The following is a 26,315-nucleotide window of genomic DNA, read 5'->3' on the forward strand; positions in this document are numbered from 1 at the left end:
CTCCCAACTCCTTCATAAAAGAAAACAACATCATTCTTGATGAACAATTCGGCTTTCGCGCTCACCACTCATCCGTCCATCAGGCTACCCCTCTGGCCACACACATCCATCACGCTCTTGACCAACGTAAAAAGCTTGGAGCAGACCTTCTGGACTTAACCAAAGCCTTCGACAAGGTCTGACACAACGGTTTGATAACAAAATGCGTGCGGTTAGGCGTCCCAGAAGACCTAACCGCTCTCATCCTATCTATCGGACACATATTTCCAAGTCAAGATCAGGAAAACACTTTCCAGTCGAAAACAAATCGATGCTGGCGTACCTCAAGGTTCCCCGCTGGACCCAGCCTTATTTAACCTCTTTATTTCAGATCTGCCGAGAAAAGAGCACATTGACGTCGCGTTTTACGCTGACAACACTGCTTTCTTCACGGCCGCCAGGTTCAAAGTTACAATTCATGAACGCAGCTCGATCATGCGGTCAAGTATCTGAAGGTTGCAAATCAGCCCCCTGAAAACCCAGGCTATCATTTTCCATAAGAAGCGTTACGCACTGCACGTCTCGCAACTTAAGATCGACACCGCAATAATTCCATGGCTGGATGACGTATCGACGGGTCGGTTGGCATTCGCAAATCCAGAAAGGTTCGGGGATAGCAAACCTGCTTTCTTCTCTGATCTGCCCTTTTAGCAGACTTCCCATCTCCATAAAATGCTTATTTTACAAGATGTTAACTCGGTCCGTATTCCTCTACGGATCTAATGTCTACTTCAAGTTTCTTACACCCAACCAGTTGAAACAGCTTCAAGTTTTCCAAAATAAGCTCCTTGTGAGAATCTTAAACGCTCCATGGTTTGTCAGAAATAATGAAATTCATAGGACACTCCACAAAACAAGCACTTCATATTTCATTAATTCCACAAACAACAACTAGTCTCAAGTTCTTCTGAAAAGGCGCTTGTTCGCGAACTGGTCGACATGCTGGTAGCTTAGCACCGCGTCACCGCTAACCTCCACCCCTTTTCCAGGCTGAACTGACTTCATCTATCGCTGCAGTCATAACTTTTGCCCCTATACAACAGTATCCAGTCGTGTGTTAGCTCAAATTCGCGAATGAATAGAATCGCCGGATCCTCGTGCCCAATAACGGTTGCCCGATCAGCGGGTGCCATATCCACAAATTTAATGCAGTAGCAGTAGCGATTCCGAGGGGTCAACTGTGAGGCGATTTCGGTTTAGTGTATTGGTAAGCTCAGAGGCAGTTCCACGTAACTCGGTCCAACCTGTCACTCCAGGGCAAGTCTCCGCGACCAAGTATACGTCATGCAAGTCACCGCCTGCTTTAGGCCAGAACAAAAAAAAAAAGTTAGTAGTGAGTTGAACATTAATTACCCAGATACTCTCAAGATAGATGTCGTTTTTCCAGATGTAAAATTCAACTGCTCAATTAGAAATATTACAAATAGGAAATAGCGATGGACAATACCTAAAATAAAGATAATGTACTGATTTTTAAAACAAAAAGCCATCAATTAACACCGAAGTCTCTCATAACTAATTTGCAGCTCTTATACATTGATTTACATGACTTTCAAATTTGTTAAAGATTGTTTCTGGAGAGTGAGAAGCGGACAGCGGCTATCCAACGTCGTCGCACGAGATTCGTTAACTGTCAAATCGATCGTAGATTGTCAATTGGAGTGTTTGAAATCCAGGCGATTTACTTGCAGATCTTACAGTTACAGGTAATTCATTTGAACATTTTAAAATGTCTTAACATTATAATAATAAAGGTAAACGCCCAACAATCCTACTTGTCAACACATTTTATTTATAATAAAACATTTTTTTTATTTAGCCAGAAAGTTCTAATAATACAGATTAGCTATTCATTGTTCTAAAACCTAAAATAATGGTGTTTCCAGGTTCCTCTACACCACGTTCATTATTTTTTCATTCATAGACTATAAAACCATTTTCTGTGCTTTCTTATAAATCCTGCGGTAGTGAGCGCGAACACCATCAACAGATGGACTCTTGAACTTGCTTGGCTCCTTTGCGTATTCTCTCACTATGTGACTGTAGTTATTTCAATCAAAGTGATCTGCTTTCTCAGCACCCTGCTATCAACGTCCTGCAATGGTCTCGTCCAAGAGTCGATTACAAACCTGCCTTAAAGACCCACAGGCAACGATGTAGACAGGAGAATCTTGCCAATCCTTCTATATAGACACTGTTCTCTCTGATATCTGTAAGCTTGAGGTCTTTCAAAAGCGATGCTTAAGGCAAATTCTATGTGTCTCTCCGAAATCGTATTAGAAATGAAGTAATTCGTTTAAGATGTGATAATCAGTGTAAAGTTGAGGAACAAATTATGTAAAAATGAACAAAGGGCAGGCAGAGAAGGGATGGATAATGAGGATAGACATATTAGATGTGTAAGAAAGACAGGATATTGTTGGGAAGACAGCGGATTGCTGGCGTTGCTGGCAGTACTGTCTACGCATTACAGTAGCAATGAGAAACCTCTGACTTGCAGGTCTTGCTCACTGGCCAGACTATTAAACCATTATTAAGGGTACAAATTGAAACTCAAAATGGCAAACGAGAATTTGATATGTCAAGGCAAAACATTTGTCCACAATCCTCCATCAGTCCTTATCGCTACAGTTACGAAATATATACTCTATTCAAAATTATTTTGTACATACGTCATCTAAATTTCTGATGTCAAAACGTCGAAATGTTGCTGCGTCAACTCTGAGTTTTAGTTCAGCTGGGCTTTGATATTCAATTTGACAAAATTCTAATCTAAATAAAATGATGATGAACAAAAATGTTATCAAATATAATTTATTTTAACGTTACAGTACATCTAAAAACTACAGTTAATTATACAGCCACAATAGTTTATAGGTTAGATTTAACCTCTTATCACTATTGCTTTCAAGAATTTTGCATACGTCTGACAACTGGACGACTTTAACAGGCTCATTAGAATATGTGTTCGAACTAATCAGACACCATTGTATCTCTTTTTAACTAGAATAAAATGAGAAAGAAAATATTGTCTGATTCTGAAACAAATTTACAAATTGCGGCAGGCAATATGTTAATAAACATCTTGATGACGTATGTACAAAAAAATTTGAATAGACTATACACATAGTAATATACATCTGATTGAGTAAACATGACTAATTTTGAGCCAAAAAGTGCCATTTGTGGGAAGTTGCTTTTTAATTTTAATTATAAAAAATTGTAGCTGACGCGCATGGAATGATAATAGTGACATAGAATAACCAACGTAGTGAAACAACGCGACTCAAATGGATCCCTACGATCAAATAAGTTGATTTCCTTGTAGAAGACAATCCAGACATCCCAGAGAACTAAAGATTAACAAATACATTTTCCTATATCTTAAGAGATGAATCGTGAAGAATCAAAAAAATCGTGGATATACAAAGATCTTGTTATCTATATGATGAGACCAACCCTGGGTGTAAATATATCGAATGGAATTTATGTGTTATAAGGTGTTATAAGGCATTTCTTCTTCTCCTTGGCTTCTTCGTCATAATTTTGGCGTCGGATTAATATGTTCTAATTTAATCGAAATAAAAAAATTATAATTCAATTATTTAAAACGATTTTTTCGTTTATTAAAATACATCGATCATCGAACGTTAGCTTATGGAAGAAAATATGACCTCTCCGATGTGTAGAAATTTGCGCTTACCTTAATTAACAAAAAACACTATTCAACAGTAAAAGTATAATATGCAAAATGATAAACATAAACATAATTGTGTTTTAAACAATGTTAATTAGCATCTGGTTTAATACAGACAGAAAGTGGTTCTCTAATTTTAATTAATTAATTTCAGCTTTATTCTTCCTTCCTCCTTTCTAATGATTAATTGCTTGTATATATTTTTGCATTCAGAGCATTCAGTCATTATCTATTTTTAGTGCGTTATTGAAGAATTGAATCATAATAAACCTATTCTTTTTTTTTAATTTTAACATAGTGGGATTATAAGTTAATATTTGCAGATTTTTCAGCAAATTTATTTCAGACTATTGCTATGACAATTAATGTTCCTCCAGGAGAGACAATGCTCCAGTTCTGTCTCGTGTCTAGCCCTTCATAACTTTTTGAGTATAGCCAACCAAGTATCATCCTTGGCCAAATCTTTATAAACTAGTAGGTTATCTTTAATTTAATCACTAAGCAATAGAGTAAGATATTTACAGACTCTGGCTATGTCTGATGACTCCCAATATACCTTCAATATGTTATATTTTTGAGATATCAAAAAATATTTCAAAATTGGAAAGGCCTTGCGTGTTAAACAAATGTTTAACATTTTTATATATTGGGCTGTTAATATTTTAATATAATAATACAGAAGATTGAAAACTTACATGTTTTGTTATAATTTTGGCATTAATTAAGCATGATGATCGAGATGATTCATTTTCTAAGTTAGATTGATTGTGTTGACAATTTAACATCATTCCCCATAATTCAACAAAGGTGAGAAAAAAAGTAATGACTATATTTTAAAATGTATTTACAGATATGGATCCCCGATCATTGGCGGTGTTATCGACAACTGTCAATTAACCGACTGGCCGTTCTTTGAGTTGGATCCAAAGTCCCATTTCGTTCCAGAACCGGGTTTCGAGATATACGAGAGAGGGAGCTTCGGTCATGGGTGCGAGATAGACCATTTCGATATAAGAGGAAAACCGCAGCCCAAAGACGAAGGCATCAAATTTGATCAAAGTAATTGTTCAGCATCCACAAATTATGGGCGATATCAAACGATATCATCACTTTTTTTTAGTATGTTACATCGGATTCGGATCTGCTGCAAGATTGTTACCTCAAGCGACTATAAAATCCGTGAGAGTCCCAACCGAATTAGACTGCAAGATAGAATGTTCGAAAGCAAGGGAAGGGACGTTATTTAGATGCATGTCATTTAGTTTCAGGTAGTTATTTTCTCTACCTTCTAACAAATATAGTAAAACATCTTCATTGGCTTATTTGTTTTTAGAACTGGTGGGTCTAAAATAGGTCACAACTGCTTTTTATCTGATATAATGCAGAGGGACTTACTACCAAATGTGGACTATGTACAAGATCCGGATTCGTGGTTGTTTACGTGGGACCATTACAATCCCGAGTGTGTTGAATTAGCCTATAAACCTTTACACAGTACCGTTACCGAAACCCGAATAGAATATACTCAGAAATACGGATATGGTAAGGATGGAAAGAGCTCAAAATACAATTTCAGAAATATGTTCTAGATTATCTCAACGCTCTCGATGTTTGGAGGGTTTACAGCGTCAGCGGGTGGCCGTGCAAGAAAGGAACGCTATGTAAAGAAAACAGAGAAGCTGGTTTTTGGTATTGCGAGCTTGAAGGTGGAGATTCTGACAGTTGGGATTACTGCTGCTGTCCAGATCACCACTGTGGCCTTTCGAAAGGTTACCCGTATAGTTGGTGAGTTTACATTGCTTGTCGTTTCTGTATATTTTACAATAATTCTTTAAATAATCAAGTATGCCCATTATTTACGAAGCACTATCTACCGGTCTAACAGAAGAATTAAAATTCGATTGCATTTATAAAAACACAACTTTCATTTTCATTCAACAACAAATTTTCATTCTTCAAAAAAAGTTTAACATCCATATGTCAGTGCATTTTTAAGAATAAATTATCTGTAAAAAAGTTGTAAAGTCTATGAAAATTCATACTAATGCAGATCTGATAATTTATAAAATAGCCAATGTACGTCATTAAAATTTATGGCATAAGCACCCTATCAACTTAGAATTTTAGTTTACAACGGTTACCGATTTATAACCTCCAATTATTATCATTAATGTTTTAAAGAAATTTGCAGAGATTTGGCAACATGGTACCAACCCAAATCGAATTTTATAGACTGATTCAGATATATGTCCCGACACATCAGACAGCATTCTATCTCTTTTAACTAGGATAAAATGAGAAGGAAATATCCGTTCCGAGTTTAAAACCAATTTTACATTTTTACGAACTGCACTTGGCAATATATCCGATCTAAATTACATCCAAAAATTGTATCAATACCAGAAATAGCTATAAACATACAGAATATTGTTTTAGACGATCGTCTAAGATCCGAGCATTTCCCTAAAGATAGTGAATAATATTTTAGAGGAAGTTTTAAGTTTTAAAAGACTATGTGAACAATGATGCAGTAGTGTGGATGAATAGTTCCCCTACAAAGCGATTATTTACCATCAAAATGGTAAAATAATCAAGTTATTATTGTGACCTTCTGTGCGAAACTTCAAACGAATATATTATTTGCCATAGAAGGTTAATTTTCAAGTCTATTAAACTACTACCTTTTAGTATTAAACTGATTAAAATACTAACGAGAGCTATTGACGATTATATTTTCGATATGATAATTTTCCATAATGAAAAATTATGTCCTCAGGTGTTACGTAGGTCCAGAGAAAACGCAATGGCGTAAGTGCAGCGATCACTATTATCCGTACATACACAACGTTATTGATCGCAATGATCACAAACCGCCACGTCCTCAATCGTCAGCATACCGACCTGATCGACCAAACGCGTCAATAAGACCACAAAGTCCACGACCGAGCTTAGACCAATACGAAGAAGAATTCGACAACGAATTTCTCAGTCCGCCTAAACCAGGTAAAACATTGTTAACGCTTTCATTTTAATTTCACTCAAACCCAATTGTTGTCCAGGAGGATTTGGAGAACCTCGAAGGTGGCCCGTGTCATATCTTCACAAAGACATGCCCAACAACACGGATTCTAGCGATAAAGACACACCAAGAAGCGCCAGTAGCAGTAAATTTGCGGCCATTAAAAGTTTAATCGACGTGATAAAAAATAACGACTTCCAAAACGTTCAGTATCATATAGTCAACGATTCCAACAAGCCTGATGACGTGCTCTTCGTTAAGATACCCCTACCCAACTTGGATGATAAAAAGGATAAGACCACCGAAAAGCCCAAAAGAAACAACGAGATCGTTAGTAGAACTAAAGTAAATTTCGATGCAGTAGACGAGATTCACGAAAGGATTGCTAGGATGCAAAAATCGTTTGAAAAACAAATAAACAGTGAGGAACCTATAACGGATCATTACAATAGGTCTCCAGTGTTTCGTCGAGGATTTGTTACGCGCACTAATATCACTAATATTAAAAAACATTTTTCAGAGCCATTTCAGTAGTAGCTAGTAGTTAATGTTCAAATGTACAGTAGACAGGTGGATAAAATAAAAACTTATTATCAATTACCGATTTTTTAATCCTTGAAATTAATACAAATAAACATTATTATGACGCAACAATAGTATAGTTAACAATACATAACAAGGAAATCAATAACCTTTTACTTCGTCAATAAACGAATCTTCTTGAGAAAATGAATCCAAGTTATCCTCGTCTTCGCACCCTTCAACAAACGTGTCGCCTAAATCCTCTTCATACTGCAACTTAGCCCTTTTAGCAACCGGTTCATCTGGATGTGTGTTAGCTTCAGATCCACGTTCGAATTTCTCTTCAAATTTATCCCCTAGATCTTTATCTTCATCTTCTACGTTAGTCTTTCCACTAGCTGCTTTATCTGAATATGATGAACACTCTTCAAATTTATCACCTAAATCTTTGTCATGATCACGTTCTTCATTTGGCTGGTTAAGAACAGTTCCGTTACTATTATTTAGTGGTTTATTATTGGCATCATCTGCCTGTGAACGAGGCGAATTAATCTCCTCGTTTCCGACTTTTTCAATATTTTCGTCTATATTGCTTTCTTTTGTTGCACTTGACTTCACGCTATCAACTTTGTTAGTATCTTTTTCTACACCACTTGCTTTATGTTGTGGATTGTCCTAAAAACAAAAACATGAGTTATTCCTTGTGTAGGTATTTAATATACATTGAACCTTTTCAGCTTTTGAGTCATAATTAACCATATCTCCTTCCTCTAATATTTCATTCCCATCTTCACTAGGTGCTGTAACTGTTGGTTTATGTTGTTTTATGTTGTCTGTATTTGTATCTGCAGAAACTTCTTCAAAGTTAACACCATCAGCATTAGGGTTTTTATTATTTAAATTCTCTTCAACAAATGAATGTTCACTCTCTGGTTGATTCACATCATAGTATTCATCATAATTTTTACTATTTAAAACATCTTTAGAACTGACCTCTAAAATGTACATAAATGATTTCGGTATACAGATTCTTAGTTGACAATAATTAGTTATACCTGTATTTGTAGACATAATGTTTACATCAAAATCACCATAAACGTCTTCAAATTCCATCCCATTCTCATAATGGTCACCATTAAAACATTCATCCTCCACTCTCTTCACAGCACCAAAATATAACGATGGACAAGCTGGTTGACATAATAATTCAATGAACCTAAGACCACTTTCACAAATATCAACTATATGTTTATTTTTGCCGTTTAAACCTGTGTTTAATATATCTAAACTGGCTTGCAATGGGGGCAGAGGATTTAATGTCTCTTGACTAAATAAGGAAATTAAAACTTCATAAATACATACTTGACAATTCGGGTCAGTATAGGGATGGATTGGTTGAGACAATTGTATGTTTGTTAGTGTTTCAAATAACGCGGCATATAGACGCTGTAATTAAAAAATAGATGCTTAAAATTATGATAAAATATAAGAAACAATAGTGACCTCTATTTCTGAAGATGTTATTTTGAGATTTGTAAACACTATTAGTTTCTTTAGTGATTTTAACACTAGTTTAGTTGTAATACATTCACAATGTTTAGCATACAACGTGGATGACCTGCAAGTTATAAAACCACTAGTTATTAAACAAAACAGGAACATTACAGAAATTTACTCTGTCTGATATCCCTTTTTATTACTAGAGATTATTTTTTCTGCTACAGCCTTCCTTTTTGCCTTTTGTGACTTTTTCCCTGTCTCACTCTCAGAAATTGTTAAAGTAACTTGAGGTTTAACTGGGACAATGTCTTTCAGGATGCATGCCAAAAATTGACTTTGGAATTGTGGATGAAAAGAACTTCTCGCTATTGGAAACCAGTCTTGAAGTGCTTTGTACGTTGATTCTTGATATAAGCTAAAAACAAATTATGATTTTACTCATAAATTATTATATATTGAACAACATTTCTAATTACCTGTTAAATTTTAAACAATTACATTTATGAAGTAACTCTACATTATCAATAAGTATTTTTGAAATAGTGTATGAGAATGGTAAAATATTTGTTCCATACCTACGAAGACAAAATACATTTAAACCATTATTACAATAAATATAAAATAAAATGTACCATATAATACATAGCCTTAAAAGATTCAACAATGATATTTGTATCTGATTTAGAAGAGAAGCAGAATGGTTAGAAACCAAAGACTGCTTTTCTGTATTTGATATACAATTATGAAATGCTAATCCTCTTCTAACTAAATAAATCAAATCTTTTGGCTTGGTTTCCTTAGCAGCAGGAAATGAAGTCCTACATAAAAACATAACAGCTTAGTTACTAATGAAGGCTCCCTTAATTTATAACTCACTTAATCATAATCTTAATAAATTTCAAAACATTGCAAATTCTCCTTGAAGTAATATCCAATTCTGCTTTAGCATTTTGTCTTGAATCATTATGAAATTCATACACTTCATTTGAATTTTCATTTGTGTATTGTTCAGTTTCATTTTTAAACCATATGTCAAATAGAGAATTTGCAGTCCTACATAACTTACTAAAATTTTCTGAAAAATGTACTTTATAATTTATGCTGTTAGAACCAGCTGAACCAGTCTACAATAGCAGATTCCATGAATAAAATAAACTTATTTAAATTTAATTGAAACTAACTTGTTGCAAAATATGGAAAGCCAAAGCTGCATTTAACACTAAATTATCACAATCACTATCCAAAAACTGTACCAAAAACTTTTCTATTTTCACTCTATGTGTGCCAAACCAATTTGGATAACACTTCATACATATTGTAAGTGTTTTTAGAGCAGTTACACACTCATATACATTAACATTTGAAGTTGTAATACATGACTCAAAAATTTTTGACAAATAGTCTGATGCAAATTTTTTACTGAAATCAGATTCTGTATGGCTTACTTCAACAATCCTCCCTAAAATAAATTTTAGGATTACTAATATGCAGCCTAAAGCTGTACAACTAACCTAAAACTCTTAACCGAAGTTCTTTCAAAATATCATCAGAATATTTTATCAAACAATGATTAACCCAGTTTAAGGCGTTTTCTTGAATCACTGACGCTCTGAAATTTTCTATTAGTAAGTCTAAAAATTCTAATCCTTCGCGGCATTGCTTCGAATTGTTTAAATATTTATTTATCACGTTGATAATGGCTAGCTCATTTTCTTCGTGTTGCAGATTTAAATTTAAAATACTAGATACAATATTTCTCTTATTGTTATGATAAGAAAAAGCATCTTCTATTTGTACAGTATCTAACATTATAATGTAATATTTTCGATTAAATCTATTACAATAACAAAGCTACTGACAATAGTTTTGAAAAGCCTAACCAATGATTTAGGTTAGTGCGTGAATGCCATAAAATATCCTCTCTTCCCGTCATTTTTAAGTCATGAAAAGAAGACTACAGATTAAATTTAATTTATGGGCACGGATTTTCACATGGTATAATATAATTGTGTCTATAAATTCTTCAATTTGATTATAATTTAGGTCTATTATAACATATGTTGGCCGCCAGAGAGAGTGAGAGGCTCCTTATATGTATTCTCTTTAGAATTGAAGGTTTTAATTAAATAGAGCAAAATATAATTTTAATAAATATGAAAATATTGTGAATTCGCTTTGAAGTAATATCCGTTTTTGTTTTGTTGCAAAGTTTTAGATACTTTGTTTAGAAGCATTTACATATTTAATCACTTCAATCATAATTGATTTCTATGTTTAAACAATATGTCATAGAATTTGCAGTACATAATTTACTAAAGATTCCAATCTAACCTCCTATCATCGCTCCACCTCGGAAATATAATTAATTCATTTTTCGCAAATTTCTATATGCACAACTAGGGGGTGCTAGGAGGAACTTTTACTGGATAATTCATTTGGAAAACAAATGAAAATTCCGGCAAATCAAAGCCCAAATAATCTCAAGTCTAACCAAGTTGCCGCCATGGTTGGTAATTTCATAAACGGATCATAAATTGCTCAAGACAACTTGGTTTCCCCTAAAGTAAGTATATTAAAAAGCCTCATTCAAAACCATCATAAAACAGGTCAATTGAAAAGTCCCCGGCCTGACACATAGATGGCGCTACTAGAATTAAATCCATATGTTCTTTAGTTAGCCCTAACCCTCAAAAAGTGCGTGTATAAATTTGACAGCTGTCGGATCATTAGTTTGTGAATTATAACATTTTGACTGAATCAACTTTTGTTATTGTGAAAAAAAAGAATAAAAAGGAACCTCGCGTTTTGATAAAATATTATTTTTTGAAGGGAAAAAATACAGTTGAAACAAAAACTTGATTAAAAGGGCTTGATGTCAGTTTCCGGACACTGCCCCAGGAAAATCAACCATCAAAGATTGGTATGCTAAGTTTAGACGTGGTGAAATGACCATCGAAGACGGTGAACGCCCAAAAGAAGTTGTTACCGACGAAAACATTTTAAAAATCCATAAAATGATTTTGTATGACCGTAAATTGAAATTGAATGAAATAGCAGTCACTCTAAAGATATCGACTGAACGTGTACATCATATCATTCACGAATATTTGGGTGTGAGAAAGCTCTGTGCACGGTAGGTGCCGCGCGAGTGCACTTTTGACCAAAAACAACGAGTTGATGATTCGGAGCAGTGCTTGAAGACAACCAAGCGTAATAAACCCGAGTTTTTGCGTCGATTGTGGCAATGGATGAAACACGGCTCCATCAATCACTCGGAAATCCAATCGACAGTCATCCGAGTGGACTGCACACGATGAACCCGCTCCAAAGCCTGGGAAAACGCAACAGTCGGCTGGCAAGGTTATGGCGTCTGTATTTTGAAAGAAACAAATTCAACAAATAAGCATATTGTGTAAAGGAAACCTTGAAATCAATATATTTACCACATATACTAGTTCGCCAAGAACACACAAACTCACCACACAGTATGATTTTTTTCCTCGAGAATTAGTTTCAAACATTTAAACTTTCGTTTTTTAGTTGACCTAGAAAACTCCCGAGAATCCGTCTCCATATACTCCAACGGCCTTATCCGCCTAAAATTACAGGTATAAATGCGAACAAGGGTATCTTTCTTAATCCACATAAATGAAAATATTTCAGAGGTGTAATAAAACAATCAATTTTTAAAGCTGTTTATTTAAAGTAAGTATACAGAGGAGAAAAAATATTTATTAGTCATGCATATTTTTATTACTATTTAAAATAACATTCCCAAATATTCCCATAATTTTTGAATTTTTTAAAACTAAACTAAAGGCGTTTTTTTAAAATAAAAAGTTAATAAAAAGTAGAATTTGTAGTATTTAAAACTTATAACGACAAAACTAATCATTAAATTTATAATTCTATTTTATCCATTAGATCTACAAAATAGAAGGTATATATAGGTTTTTAAATTCAAATAAAAATATCTCATATTTATTGTTGATAGAGATGATAAAAAGACGTTTATAATTATATAAATGATTACACTTTTAATTCCAGGATTAACAAAATCGATCTGTTTGGATCATATTTTGTTGGTTGTAGAAATAGAATGATATTCTAAATCATTTATTAAAAAAAGTTATGGCATAAAAATAAAATTGGTTTATATATCACTGGTTCTTAATATAATATTAATAATTATAAGGCTCTATAAGGCACAACATATTCAATACTCAAGCACTTACTGTTTAAAGTTATACTGTCCACATAAAATAAGCTACTATAGTAAGCGACTTAATTAATATTACAAGTTTTTGTACTCTACCAGAAAACACAAAACTTGCATTAATTGCGTACACCTCGAATTTGTACTAATTTTTTTTTCATATCAGCAAGAACTGAAAATATTTTCTATTTATCTCGCTATATGTATATATATAGTATATACTCAAATCTCAATTCTATATTGAATTTTATATTCACTATAACTTCACAAGCTCAATGCAAATGATGCATTGTGATCATGACAAATATTATTCACCTGTTCAACTTAACATTAAGCTTGGAGCTTAGTGAACAAGTCATCGTAAGTCCTAAAATAGATATATACAAATAACCACTTCATAAAATGAGATACATATAAAAATAGATTTGATTTTTGCAAATAAGGCACAAAGCAGATAATTTTTCCCATAAAAGTCTTTAGCATGCCACAATAATAACATACATATACAAAGTTACAGTCAATTCATAACTCATTTATGAATTTTACGTTTCAATAATAATATATAATTGGCCTTATCTTGTATAACGCTTAAGGAAAACATAGTTTCTTCTTCAACGTGCCGCAACACGTCATCGCTTAATTGGATATGTATTGAGTGTGGTCCTTCAATATAGATGGCTTTAACTTGATCAGAGGTAATGGTCACCATGCTGCAAAGCTTCTGAAGAAGTTCCACATTACTGTGTGAAGAAAGGAAGATAGCGTTGAAGACGGAAGAGTTTTCTTGGCAGACGTAGATTTTTAGTTTCGGTGCGATTGCTCTATAATAGTATAAACACAGTTTAGAATGCGTCCTGTATGTAATCTCTTTAGTAGTTTATGAATAATTTTGTACTTACTTTAAATGCAAAGCATTGTGCAGTCTAATTCCATCAGCTTGGCCGCAAATATCGATTAGGTCATCTCGAGATAATCGAAGCATATCCGATCCAGAAAATCGCGAAAATGTGTCCGAATATTTTTCAAAACGATTCGCAGTTAACCAGCTCACTGTATCGTCCGGTTTGGTGTACTGCGTTATCTGGTTATTGTTGGAGGATTGCTATAATAAAATATTTAGAATTCAGGTATGGAATTATAACAGTATTTAGTGATTTATGTAGCATATCAAAACATCAAAGTTACCTCTGGGTTTCCGTCAACGTTAGCCGATTCTTTTTTATTTTCCTGTGGACTGGGAGGGGTGACTATCAGAGCTACCTTTGGCGGAGCGACGATTGGTTGGTTGAAATTATCATTTTGCGAGTTCGAAACGTGTGATCTTTCCGGTCCACTGGAATGTTAAAAAATAAAATTAGTCTCGACCACACCACTGCATCGTAACAATTAACGGGCCTTGGTTGACTTGCTTTCGAGTGGTAATAGGAAAAATGTGTCATCGTTGCATAACCCGCTTAATTGGTATCAATTAAAATCATGATTTGAAAAAAAACTCCCTATCATTTGGCAATCTGTTTTGAGTTATTTTAAATCTTTTTAATTGATGCTGGCATTCTCGGCCAAATATTCAAATAACCACTAATTTTATTTGAATAAACAAACTAAATTGTATTGTATTGTTTCTCTGTTATTTAATTTTTTATGCATGGTACATAATAAACAAGTTATCTTAAATTTATTTTAATCTTATATTTAATATGATCAAAGTCAAAAAACGAAACTATAATAAAATATATAATCTTAACCTATAAGTCATGTTTATGTAAAATAACAGAATTAATTTGGATGTATAAAATATTGGAATCCAAGTAATTATATCGGGGCAAAGTAGCAGATAGGTAATGTGTTTCTATTGGTTTGAACCAGTTCAATCTGCAACAGGGACAGTGGCATATTTACAAAATGCATATTAATGTAACCAATTAACCGAAATTATGTAGGCGTATAAAAATAATAAAAGATAATAATAACATACATGTGAACTGTTCTGAGATTATGCTTAATCACAGCCGAGTTTCGTTTCATCAAAGTTTTCAGACTAGGCGCTTGAAGCCGTTGCAGCGACAATTTATTTCGGTTCCTTCGCAAGCTGGGGTGGATTCTTAAGCTAAATCTTCGACCGATCAGCCTGCCGTTACCAACTTGGGTCAGGTTGTCGGAAAAAGCGTGAAAATAATGCGCTTGCAGGATGAAATCATTGTCGGCGATCGTCATCGTGTGTATCAATAGGTACAAATTGCTTTCCTGGGCCATTTCAAATTAGCGCCACCGAGCTACGGCTATGGCAGAAATAAACGTCGCAATTGTCTCTTCTCTTTGATGATCTCAAGCGAAAATTGATGTCATCTAATGTATAATTGCTCGAGTAGGCCATAGAACTTTGCGACAACCTCCTTTTGGTACATTGCTCCATCCAGATGAACGAGAACGGATTTCTTCTGTTGGATGTTGATTTCTTCAACAACCATTCCTGTACGAATGCTTTTGGTGCACTATTAGACGCAAGATAATATAAACCGATCATAAGTAAGAACGTAGGTCCAACAACTCACAATAAACAGACACTTAACACAGTATATTGAATTCCATTTAAGAGCCGATCAACGATAAATCATAGTAGAAACTAAATACGGTCACACAGAAACGTACACCGCGAAGGGGCCTACCCGTACGCGGATCTACGGACTGTCGATGACTAACGGGCAGGTATCCTTCGAAACTGGATAAAGAGACGCACAATGCACGAAATCGAATCAACAATAAGCCAGTATGCAGCAAGAAAGGTCTGGAAACAAGCGACTAGCGTGGTTAGTGCGTCCGTTTGTATTGAAAATGCAACCGGCTCAAACCAGTTAAGCCGGGAATGAGCGGTTTTATTCGGCACCAGATATCGCCTAAGTTCGCCGTCACAGGCCGGAATAAACAAACGAATAAATTTTATACAATTACAACCTTTTACCGAGTATTATTATCGATATCGCGATAAGTACCTATGTTATGTATTTCATTACGGTCATAACTATTCAATAGAGTGTAAATTATTGCTATTGCGCGGCGTAAAATTCGACTAAACAACATTAATTCGCTGGATTGTTATTTAGATCATCTTTTAATGATCCTATTTGCAAGTTAAATAAGATAATTGGGCTTTCTAAAAATATCTCGTTGTTTTTCATCTTATAAAAAAGCTCGTCGGAATGTCTACATTAAACCACGTGGTTCAAACAGTAGAATAAATGTTTTTAAATTACTTACTTAATCTGCCACCACTTAACACAATTAATTTATTTTAAATACTATCCTTATTAACTTTGATTTTTTAAAATTTTCATCTACAAGGTAAAATAAACCTTAATTATTGTTTATTGGCATTAAATGCTGGAAGGCAAATATTGTGCAATATTTAATTATGTTATCTGTACTTTCGTGCTTGTGCGAGATTACGGAATTAATTACGAAACCCATTGATGATTCCAAGCAAAAAGGCTCTATTAAATCAAAAAAAAAAACCGGAAAACATAAACTATAAAACATGTGGAATATCTTGAAATCAAAACAACGGCCTGTTACGCGATTAGTAGGTCTACCGTAAGAACTGCAGAAGGTTAATAGGCATAAAGTTCGGAATGGAAACCTGAAACGTGTGATAGTTGAGGAACCTAGAAACATAAAATAACGAATCGGCAGTTGGAATATTTGAAAACTGCATCAAAATACATATTTATTCATGTCGGGAATAAATGTACACCATTGATAAAATTAATAATAATAAAAACCACTAATCTAAATAAAATCACATACCACATAGTTGCAATAACCAGTTATATCACATGATATAGCATAAATACGTCTTGTTGTAGGAAGAAAAAGTGTCAAGACTAATATATTTAAACTATAGTAAAAAAAACATATCGTTTTTGTGGAAATAAAAAAGAGATCATCCAAAATCAATGTGTAAAGATTGAAATAAAAATTCTAAACGAGGATGATGAACTCATCTCTGAGAACGACTGTATATCCCCATGGCTATCACCGGATCGTTCAGATTTAGGGAGAGCGATCTAGATATATCAACAAAAAGCGGACGCGCCTCGGTTTACAATGGTTTAACGTGTTTCTAATGTTTTCTTGTCGGTGCATGTACGTCAATATCATCAGATCGGTTTTTTTGCTCACTAAAAATAATATTGCCTCGTCCAGAACAGCTTTTTTGTGTGCAGACATCAGGTCTGGTTGTTTCTGGTTTTAGAGGTATAAACTAGTTTGTAATGAATTCATTCGAAAGAAAAAAATAAAAATGTATGGTCGTGACTATCGGCAATCCATTTGTTTGAAGTATATGGATCGTTTTCAGTGAGGTGGTGCTATGTTCGAGACTATTTAAAATAAACAGGTAAATTAATGATAATGTTCGTGATTCATGATATGTCGTTTATTATTTAAAAGGGAAATTAGTAGTGAACTCGTATTGAAAGGATATGCATTAACGTTATTGTTATTTCAATATCATTCATATTATTAAAGGAATTATTTTATTATTATTTATTATTATATTAAAGAAAGTATTTTTCAAGTTTTGCTTAGCATCTGTGTTATTTTTATGAGTATATTTAATAATAACTCTAACAGGTTAATGAAACGTCCCCGGTCTTACACATAGATGGCAATACTAGAATTAAATCCATGTATTTTGGGAAGCTCATGGAATAATTTTCAATGACTACCTTGAAAAAGGAAGGACCATCAACAGCGACTAATACATAGCGTTATTGGACCGTTTGCTAAACGGCCGCACTTGAAGAAAAAGAAAGTGCTGCTTCACCAAGACAATGCACCGTGTCACAAGTCAATCAGTGAAAACAATGGCAAAAATCCATGAATTGGGCTTCGAATTGCTTCCTCATCAACCGTATTCTCCAGATCTGCCTCCCAGCGATTTTCGCTGTTCCAGCTTTTTTCAGATCTCAAAAGAATGCTCACTGGGAAGAAATTTTCGTCGAATGAAGAGGTGATCGCCGAAAGTCTAATTTGAAAAGTTGGAGGGTCGCTATAATCAGTGTATTACCCTTGAAGGAAATTATGTTGAATAAAAATAACTAATTTTGCCAAAAAATATGTTTTACTATGGTAGGCCGGGGACTTTTCAATTGAGCTGTTATATCATTTCTTAAAATAATTAGCTTTACTGTACAACTACGTTTATCTTTGCACACTTTGGCAATTCATAGTGCTGTTTTCTTGCCTTTGATTATTATTATTTGATTTAACTGTATTTTTTTATATTACACGAATGCTGAATGAGACTGATAAAAGACTCCACCATCATATTAATATCAAACTATAAGAATTCTTGGATAACACTAAAGTAGAACGTAGACTCAAGAAAAACAAATCATTCAATCTTAACACATGGACTGAAAAGTTTCGGGTGTAACAAAGAAAACGCATTTTTTTTGTTCAAAATTGGCTTAATTCATCAACGTAATTTCCATCGAGAGCCACACAATCATTCCAGCGCCGCTCTAATATTTCAATACCACTTTTGCTTGTCCACCACTTGCTGTCCACTCAGATGACGATCGTTTTGATTCCATAGTGAAGTGTGGATCCCTGTTTCATCCATTGTCACATATCGACGCAAAAATTCCGGTATGTTACGTTTAAAAATGTGTATATAACAGAAAAAGCACAGTACACAAGTGTAAATCAACACAAGAACATAAATATGTATTAAGAGAAAATGAGAACTTCAGTTATTATACATGTTTAGCTTTACATCTTAAAACTTCAACAGTAGGAATAAGGCTAGAATAAGGAAGAGGATTTAAATTTAAAACGTTCTAAAGTCTTAAGTTTCCTTCAGATTTGCCTGCATCACAAAATGGCTTGGTTACAATTTGTATGAGATAATGTGAATTGAAATGAATGTAAATACAGCAAAGTTATTTTATTTAATCAGACACTAACATAATTGTCTGATAGACGGTCTCTCTTCAATCAAATCTTAAACACTCAGTGGAGCATTACATATTCCAATGATATTATTGCTGAAAGAGTTACATGATGTCAACATTGTGCTGTGTCGATTTCGAGATCCTAATACAGCTCCTAATTTATATAATCAATTACACAAATCATTGCCCAAGAATAATGGAATCAAATTCATCAAGAAATCATAAGAAACATTCTACGAAGGATCCCAAGACGATACAATTAATTGCTTATGATTAGATGAGGAAACTAATGCAATGTGAAGGACTATTTTTTACTTTAATAATAAAAAATACAGGACAAAATTAAGATTAAGAAAAACAGTATATTTTTTCATTGGTTAAAATAGAACTTACCTTTTTGGAGGAGTGTATGAAGACGAATAGGAAGGCAATGGTGGACTTTGTAACACAGCATCAGGTGGTATCTGCAAATAAAAAGCACGAAAAAGTGAGCGATTTCATTCAGTTATTTAGGTATAATTAAATTCATCATCAACATAACGGCTCTCGTAAACTTCGTCATAAATAAATAGTAGAAAAGCACACAGTAATGATAAGATGAAGTTCTTCCTCAATTATATTAATTTATATTAATGGCGTAAGTGCTATATTGTTCCCGTTAAGTGACTTTTATTGGGGCTTAACTGTGCGGTATTAAATTCATGTTGTTTGTACAAAATAATATTTTATTATAAAATAGGGTCGTCGTGAATTGTAAAATAAATAACAAAAGAGCACAAAATGTTTTCAGTTGGAATTCTTTAGCAATAAAAGTAGCAATTATTTTGATTCTTTGATTTAATGATAGGAAAATTGAGGTATCTATGACGAGTTACTCTGTTATGTAAGAATAAAGTATGTTGTTTTTCTAAAATCACATCCCTGCAAATATGAGTCTCAGCAAATTGATGATACTGATTTAAAACATTTACTGTTTTATGATTTAAAGGACACATGTATATTATATTTTGGTTTTATAATCATTCTGATAAAGTGTTTTAATGTAAACATTTTACAAATATTGTGTACTTTTCCATTGTTGTTAACCTACATCATTTAGAACAGTGCAATCACAACTGGGTTGATATTTTTCCTGTTCAGCTATAGGGCGCTTCATGATCTTTTCCCTATCTTGCTTGTGTTTTCGGTCGGCACCTTTCAGTTTGAACACCTTGATCTGGCATGCGGCTGCGTGCAGACGTTTGGATGAAATCAAATTGTCTTCGTTCTGATAGGTTTCCACCTGTATTCGGAATGGTACTCCCTTTTCACCTCCGTGTTTCTTGGGCGTAAATTCCGTACTAATGCAATTTACCTGAAATAACAAATTCAGTAATGAAATAATGATTACGGCCAGTTACGGGAGATTAATTATACTTTAATATATACACCAACTTCCTTAGTCGGATCCCACACGAAACTAATAACGTTAAAGCCATTTGGAGGCTGGGTAATATCGAACGCGCCATAAGAAAGAGGTATGTCTGCTTCCAAGATACGATCACCTGGTCTAGCTTTTTGCCATGACTCCATCTGTTCTTTTTCCATATACTGTAGACGTCTTTCGTGGAAACAAATGCGTATCACCGACTGAAATAGAAATGGTACTGTTTTAATTTTTCCATAGCTAAAATTATCTTACAAATGTTAAATAAGAAATACAATATACTACAAATTAGAATCCTATATTAATTCATAACAAAATAAATTTAAAATCACTATTTTATTTTGATGTTTCTTTGATCTTCCCTTTTTTTCATTGCTGATTATTTATGTTGTATCAAATAATTATTTAATTCTTCTACTTTAATATACCGGATGGAACATTCGGAATATATACCTTTAAAAGTTTTCCTCTATACATGGATAGATCGCCCAATTTCTTTAATTTGATTTCGTAGCTCTGTCCTTGATTCAAATACGTCAGAGAATCTTCATTTTGCTTAGTTGCAATGCTTGTAGCAGCAGCAAGGACGTATTGGAAGCGGCTATCCTCATTGAGGGTGAAGTTAGTCGATGAGACTCCGTAGTTATCTTGGAAGTGGGGTGAGGTAGAAAGGTTATTATCTAAAAGGGATGGTATTACTTAAATAACCTTGTTCCTGTTGATTTAACTTACTATCTATGACGTTATGGATGTTAGTCAGCGAAGACTGACTAAGAAGCTGGTTTATTGTATTGTTGAATATGTTCTGGCTGTTTTCTTCAATGGTACTGTTGATTGGGGTCATCATTCCATTCTGTTGAGTGGAAGTGGGACTCTGGCGTTGCTGGCGAGCGATTTGCAGCTGGGCCACCTCATTCATAGTCGGCGATGGAATTTCTTGTTTGAACACCGTCATCCCGTTGATCGATAAAACAGAGTCGCTAAAAAATATTGTCAAATTGAATTGTTTTGAATAAATATTTGGCGAATAACACCACGTTATAAGATTATTCCTAAACAAGTGAAGGTTAACCCAGTTAACATTGATTATTAGTTGCACTACTTGTTTATTAATTACAAATTAATGGACTTTGAAATATCCGATTCAAAACAGTTTTTCACATTAGTGTGAATAGTTGGTTTTAGTGTTAGCTAATCACATTAACTAAATAGTATTAAAAGACTGTCCCTGTTTAAATTTAGAAAACCATTAAACTAATAGAAAAAGTAATGTATATAATGAAAACTGGTTAAAAAGTAGTTGAACTGAGAAAATAAATTTGTTTTCACAATCATAAATTAAACAAAGTTTGTGTGATGTGTTGGTATAATAAAAATAAAAATATTTTACTAGTTTCATTGTTATGTAACACATTGAGAGGATATTTAAAATAAGTTAAACCTTAATGGTGTTATATTTAATAGAAGAACTATTGACACTAAACTGATATATCAGAGTAAACATGCCGCCTTCCCCTTATATTGTTGACTAAATATCTACACTATTTTAGTTTAAGTTTCAAAATATTTATCAGTCATTATACGGTTTTAATGTGTTCCGAGTACTTCAATTAAAATGATATTGGTAAATAGTATGAATTACTACCTAACGTATGTGTTGGGTGTTAATTCAGATGCCAGCTGCAATGAACCCTCAATTTCCGGATGAATCTCTTCATAATCTTCTACTTCCCATTGAGGAATTCTTGTTGTGTCTGAGAAAAAAAATACGTTTAGTGAATGGTAAATATAAGTTTTTTGTTAAAATTAATGTTTTGAATAAAAAAGGTCATGCAAAATATATGACCACCACTATATATTCCTCCTTTTCGATAATATTTAGTATTCCCATATAAATGGTATGATAATGTTCGCATATAAAGCGGATAAGGATTTTTCGCTTAAACGTTTTCAAATTGGATTTCAGATTTTGTAAACCTGTTGAGTCTCTGCCTGTATAATGGTTATTATACTGTTTTTGAGCTGAGTTTGAGAGTATATCTACACCCAGTTGATACCACCAAAAACGTTTTTACCTCTTTCTACATCATAGAAAAAAAAATACCAACATACCAGTTCGGGTTTATTAACAAACATTCAACAATTGACCAGGTTCATATAATAACAAATGTTATTGAAAAAGCCTACGAAAGTAAAAAAGTATGCCCAACTATATTCTTAGATGTAGCACAAGACTTCGATAAGGTTTGGCCTGAAGGCCTTGTTCATAAAGACAGAGGATGTTACCAAAACAATACACTGAACTACTAAAGTCGTAGATTACAGCCAGAATGTTTAGAGTTAAAACAAGTAGAAGCTCACTCTACATTTAAAGAAGCTAAAGCAGGTGTATCACAAGGAAGTGTACTGGGGCCAATGCTTTATCTACTCTACACTTGTGATATACCACAAATGGAGAATATTACGATGGCTATATTTGCTGATGATACTGAAAAGAAAAGAACTGGAATTGAAATATAGGAAAATGTACTGGCTAATTGGAAGAAAATCACAATTATCAGTACATAATAAATTGCTATTATATAAGCAAATACTAAACCAATATGGACATACGGAGTTCATTTATGGAGATGTTCTGCGAAGAATAACATAAACAAAATACAAATTTTTCAGAACAAAGTCCTGAGAAGTAAATACTACAGGACTGACTACCTACATTGAGACCTTCAGATACCGACAGTCAGGCAAGAAATCAAGAGAAGTGCAAGGGAGCATGAGGAAAGACTCCATTCTCGTGAGAATATCGAAGCATTGCAACTTTTGGATACCACTAGAGCAGGACACAGGCTCAAATGAATCATTTGATCTTGTGTAGTGGGGTACATGTAATAAAAAATACAGCAGTGATATGTATAAACATTATTTGATCAGTGACTGAGATAGGGCCGGTGGGTCCTCCTAGTTATATACCTAGATTTAAGTTATCTTAAACACAAATTGTAGGTTAATCGGAAACGACTAGTAACAACGTAATAATTAATTTATTCCATATTTATTAGCTCTTTTGTGGCCTTGTTGAATTTTCTGTTGTTTTCTTCTGTTCTGATTTTTTGCCAGGTTTTTCGCAATTTTTTGTTTAATTGTAGATGAAATATAAATATAATTAAACTTTTGATATGTCGCTCTATTAGGTGTTGCGTACCATGCGGCCTCTTGTATAGTTTTTGTTATATTTTTTGCTGTATCTCTTTCTGTTTTGAGAGGTAAATTTAGAGATATCAAACTGTCTAATTTCTCTCTATATATGTGTTATGCAAAGAAGGTGGTTTTGTTTTGTTGAGAATATTTGAGTTCACTGTTATAATAACTGGTGAGTGATCAGATGATAGATCGAAGCATGATTCAGCTTTGCACGTTTTGGTTAGTGTGCAAATATAAGGAAATTTGTTGCAGCACTAACTCCGGTGAAAAGACGTTTTTATATGCGAACTACTATTCCAAAGGAAAAAATCGGAAGTGTTTTTTGCATCGAATCACAACGGAGGACACGAAGCTCAAAGTCCTAACGACATGACAAAGTGATCTTTCAACAGGACAGTGATTGGTCACATATTTAAACACTCGTGACGGAAATTTTGAAATTGATTCAAATACCAACGAAAAATGGAGGGAAATACTGTGGCTAACTAATTTTTAATAAAATACATTTTACAAAATTTTTGCTGACTAAAGATTCAATGTTAAAAAAAATCTAAACTTATTTGTTCATCGTATAAATACTCGGCATCATCAATTAGGATTAATTACTAAATCGATTAAGATTTAAGACAAAAAATAACAGCCATACAACGAATAAATAAATCCATATGTTACAGAATTGAGGTATAAATAAAAAAAAATTGAACTAATGAATAGTGTAACGTACTTTATTAAATGACTAAACATTCACGCTGCCTTTATTTGCGAATTTTATTATCGACTAGAGAACCATCAGATATATCGTATTTTTTGCCGTTTTAATATAATAAAAGTTCCGGATACGGTTAATACTTAATTGTAATGAACGTATGATCCGTCAGCAGGAGAATGACGAAAGGATGGTCTAATTCCGTGTATAGCCGGCATATTTTAATAGTATTCGGGGAACTCGTGTTCCTTTTTTTGTATTAGCCGTTTACGCAATTCGTAACTATCTGCTCAAGTAGTGTCGCTCTCAACTCTCGACCTCCATAATAGAACGATTATTGTGTCGACCTTTTTAATTTAAAACTATTTAAACTACCATACAATACACGTGGAGGCATACTGCTGTAATTTTTATTGTGATAATAATAGTAGAAGATGTTTCAATTGAATGGTCAAGTAGAACAAAAAAAAATGGTTGAGTTTTTTCTTGTAAATTCGCTAGTAGCTATTAGTTTTCCTTATCTATTTGACTGAACTTGACTTTTATAAGAATGGAAGTGCTATAGGAAAAGTTTTATTTCAATTATCTTTTTATTGCTGATACAGGACTTAGGGTTAAAATTTTCAGTACCCTTGAAGACGATTTGATATAGGAATTATGGGATTGTGTTACACCTGTAATGAATTTTTTAAAAAGGTGGCTGATGGATTCCTAAACCGTTGGAGTGACAGTTTCCCGGTGAATTTAGGTATTTCTAACAAACCATGGGGCGGTCAAAAATTTCATTAGGAGTTTGTTTTGCATTACTTGAAGTTTCTCCATCTGTTCCGGATGTTTGACCCATATAAATATACGGATCTGACTAGCGACTTATAGAGCAGAACTTTGATTGATAGAGACAATTTGCTTTTTCTTAAGATGAAAGGGTAAAAGGCGGAGGCGATTCGGTATCCTTTGGTGGTTGCCTTATTTATTTGCGTACACCACATGAATCTACGGTTGAAATAAAGACCGATGTATATGACCTTTTGTCGCCATAGGATAGGAAGTTTTTCCACTTTCAGCTGGCCAGCTCGAATGTCTCTTTTTCTACGGAATATAACGGCCTGGGATTTTCATGCCAAATGTCGCTTCATCGGAATATCTGACATGAATGGATTGAAAGGGGATGGGGATAGTGGAGAATCTTGAAGTTTTATCCAATGTAGTTTTTAAAGGGACAGAAAAAATAGTAGTTGAGATTGAAATATATGATTTTTCCATAAGGGTATGAGTGGTCCGTATTTTTCATCATTCCACCGCATAGATCCGACTGAATTTCAGAAATAGCCAGGGTTATATTGACTTTAAAGGCGATTGATTATACTGGATTATCAGTAATTGATATAAAGATCCCTCTCGTAATTTCAAAGTGTCTTTTTTTATAATGTTTCATTTTGTATATATGTACATATGTTACATCGCGTGACTGTTACGGACTGCACTGTATTCGAAAAGCCACTATTGGAGAAATATTTTTTAAGGTTGAATGGTGTAACGAGTGAGATGTCTAAAAATAGACATAGATGGGCTTGGTCTGTTTTCTAATAGATAAAAATCCTCAGTGTCATTTTGTGTCGTCGTTCAACAAGACGTAATTTTTTCCAAAAAAAAAGTTTTTTAAGTAAAATAAAGTTTTCACAATATAAGTCCATCTTTCATAACTCTTATATATGTTTAACATAATGCAATCGTTACAGACCTGGCTATTGCGATTATGTGCAAGGGTCATCTGTTTTAAGACTACCTGAATAGTGAACGAGTGAGATGGGTTTGGACTGTTTTACAATTGTGAATAATAAATAAAAGTGAATGTAATAAAATTGTGATATAATACTGGATATTCTAAGGAATCGATCTGCTGTCGTGACCGTTGTGGTTATCAAGAATAGAAGACACTTTAACGTTGGATTGACAATCATTTCATAGTTACTGGAAAAACTTTTTGACATAACCAAAGGTCAAAATCCCTTACTACCATAGATCCCACCTTAGG

The 26,315-nt window shown here is 33.7% G+C and overlaps 3 protein-coding genes across 4 annotated transcripts in view; 1 reads left to right on the top strand and 2 right to left on the bottom strand.

The window, feature by feature from the left end:
* LOC143200541 (uncharacterized) overlaps positions 1–7,352 on the top strand; it is a 52,305-nt gene extending 44,953 nt beyond the window's left edge. Inside the window, exons 15-21 of the mRNA XM_076410978.1 lie at positions 1,607–1,745; positions 4,587–4,795; positions 4,857–5,004; positions 5,070–5,278; positions 5,326–5,521; positions 6,513–6,739; positions 6,796–7,352. Coding sequence (XP_076267093.1) covers positions 1,607–1,745; positions 4,587–4,795; positions 4,857–5,004; positions 5,070–5,278; positions 5,326–5,521; positions 6,513–6,739; positions 6,796–7,289 — 1,622 coding nt within the window. The 3' untranslated portion in view covers positions 7,290–7,352. The remainder of the gene's footprint in view (positions 1–1,606; positions 1,746–4,586; positions 4,796–4,856; positions 5,005–5,069; positions 5,279–5,325; positions 5,522–6,512; positions 6,740–6,795) is intronic.
* LOC143200542 (proline-, glutamic acid- and leucine-rich protein 1) lies at positions 7,346–10,687 on the bottom strand. The gene is made up of 10 exons (XM_076410979.1): positions 10,289–10,687; positions 9,959–10,236; positions 9,654–9,901; positions 9,410–9,595; positions 9,254–9,352; positions 8,953–9,192; positions 8,781–8,895; positions 8,333–8,723; positions 8,007–8,272; positions 7,346–7,952 (listed from the first exon to the last, which is right to left on the bottom strand). Exons 1-10 carry the CDS (start codon positions 10,584–10,586, stop codon positions 7,440–7,442), a joined length of 2,634 nt encoding a protein of 877 aa, XP_076267094.1. The 5' UTR covers positions 10,587–10,687; the 3' UTR covers positions 7,346–7,439.
* A 1,773-nt stretch (positions 10,688–12,460) lies between these two features.
* gem (transcription factor CP2 like gemini) overlaps positions 12,461–26,315 on the bottom strand; it is a 58,018-nt gene continuing 44,163 nt past the window's right edge. For both annotated transcript variants that reach the window (XM_076410990.1, XM_076410991.1), the window contains 9 exons: positions 22,019–22,127; positions 21,106–21,353; positions 20,827–21,053; positions 20,364–20,576; positions 20,038–20,301; positions 19,341–19,411; positions 14,179–14,326; positions 13,893–14,095; positions 12,461–13,814 (listed from right to left, as the gene is read on the bottom strand). In XM_076410990.1, the coding sequence (XP_076267105.1) occupies positions 13,523–13,814; positions 13,893–14,095; positions 14,179–14,326; positions 19,341–19,411; positions 20,038–20,301; positions 20,364–20,576; positions 20,827–21,053; positions 21,106–21,353; positions 22,019–22,127 (1,775 nt within the window). In that variant the 3' untranslated portion in view covers positions 12,461–13,522. The remainder of the gene's footprint in view (positions 13,815–13,892; positions 14,096–14,178; positions 14,327–19,340; positions 19,412–20,037; positions 20,302–20,363; positions 20,577–20,826; positions 21,054–21,105; positions 21,354–22,018; positions 22,128–26,315) is intronic.

This window comes from Rhynchophorus ferrugineus, unplaced genomic scaffold, assembly GCF_030347505.1.
Source record: "Rhynchophorus ferrugineus isolate W39M unplaced genomic scaffold, kcgeb_rfMv2 rfM8, whole genome shotgun sequence".
Taxonomy (NCBI): domain Eukaryota; kingdom Metazoa; phylum Arthropoda; class Insecta; order Coleoptera; family Curculionidae; genus Rhynchophorus; species Rhynchophorus ferrugineus.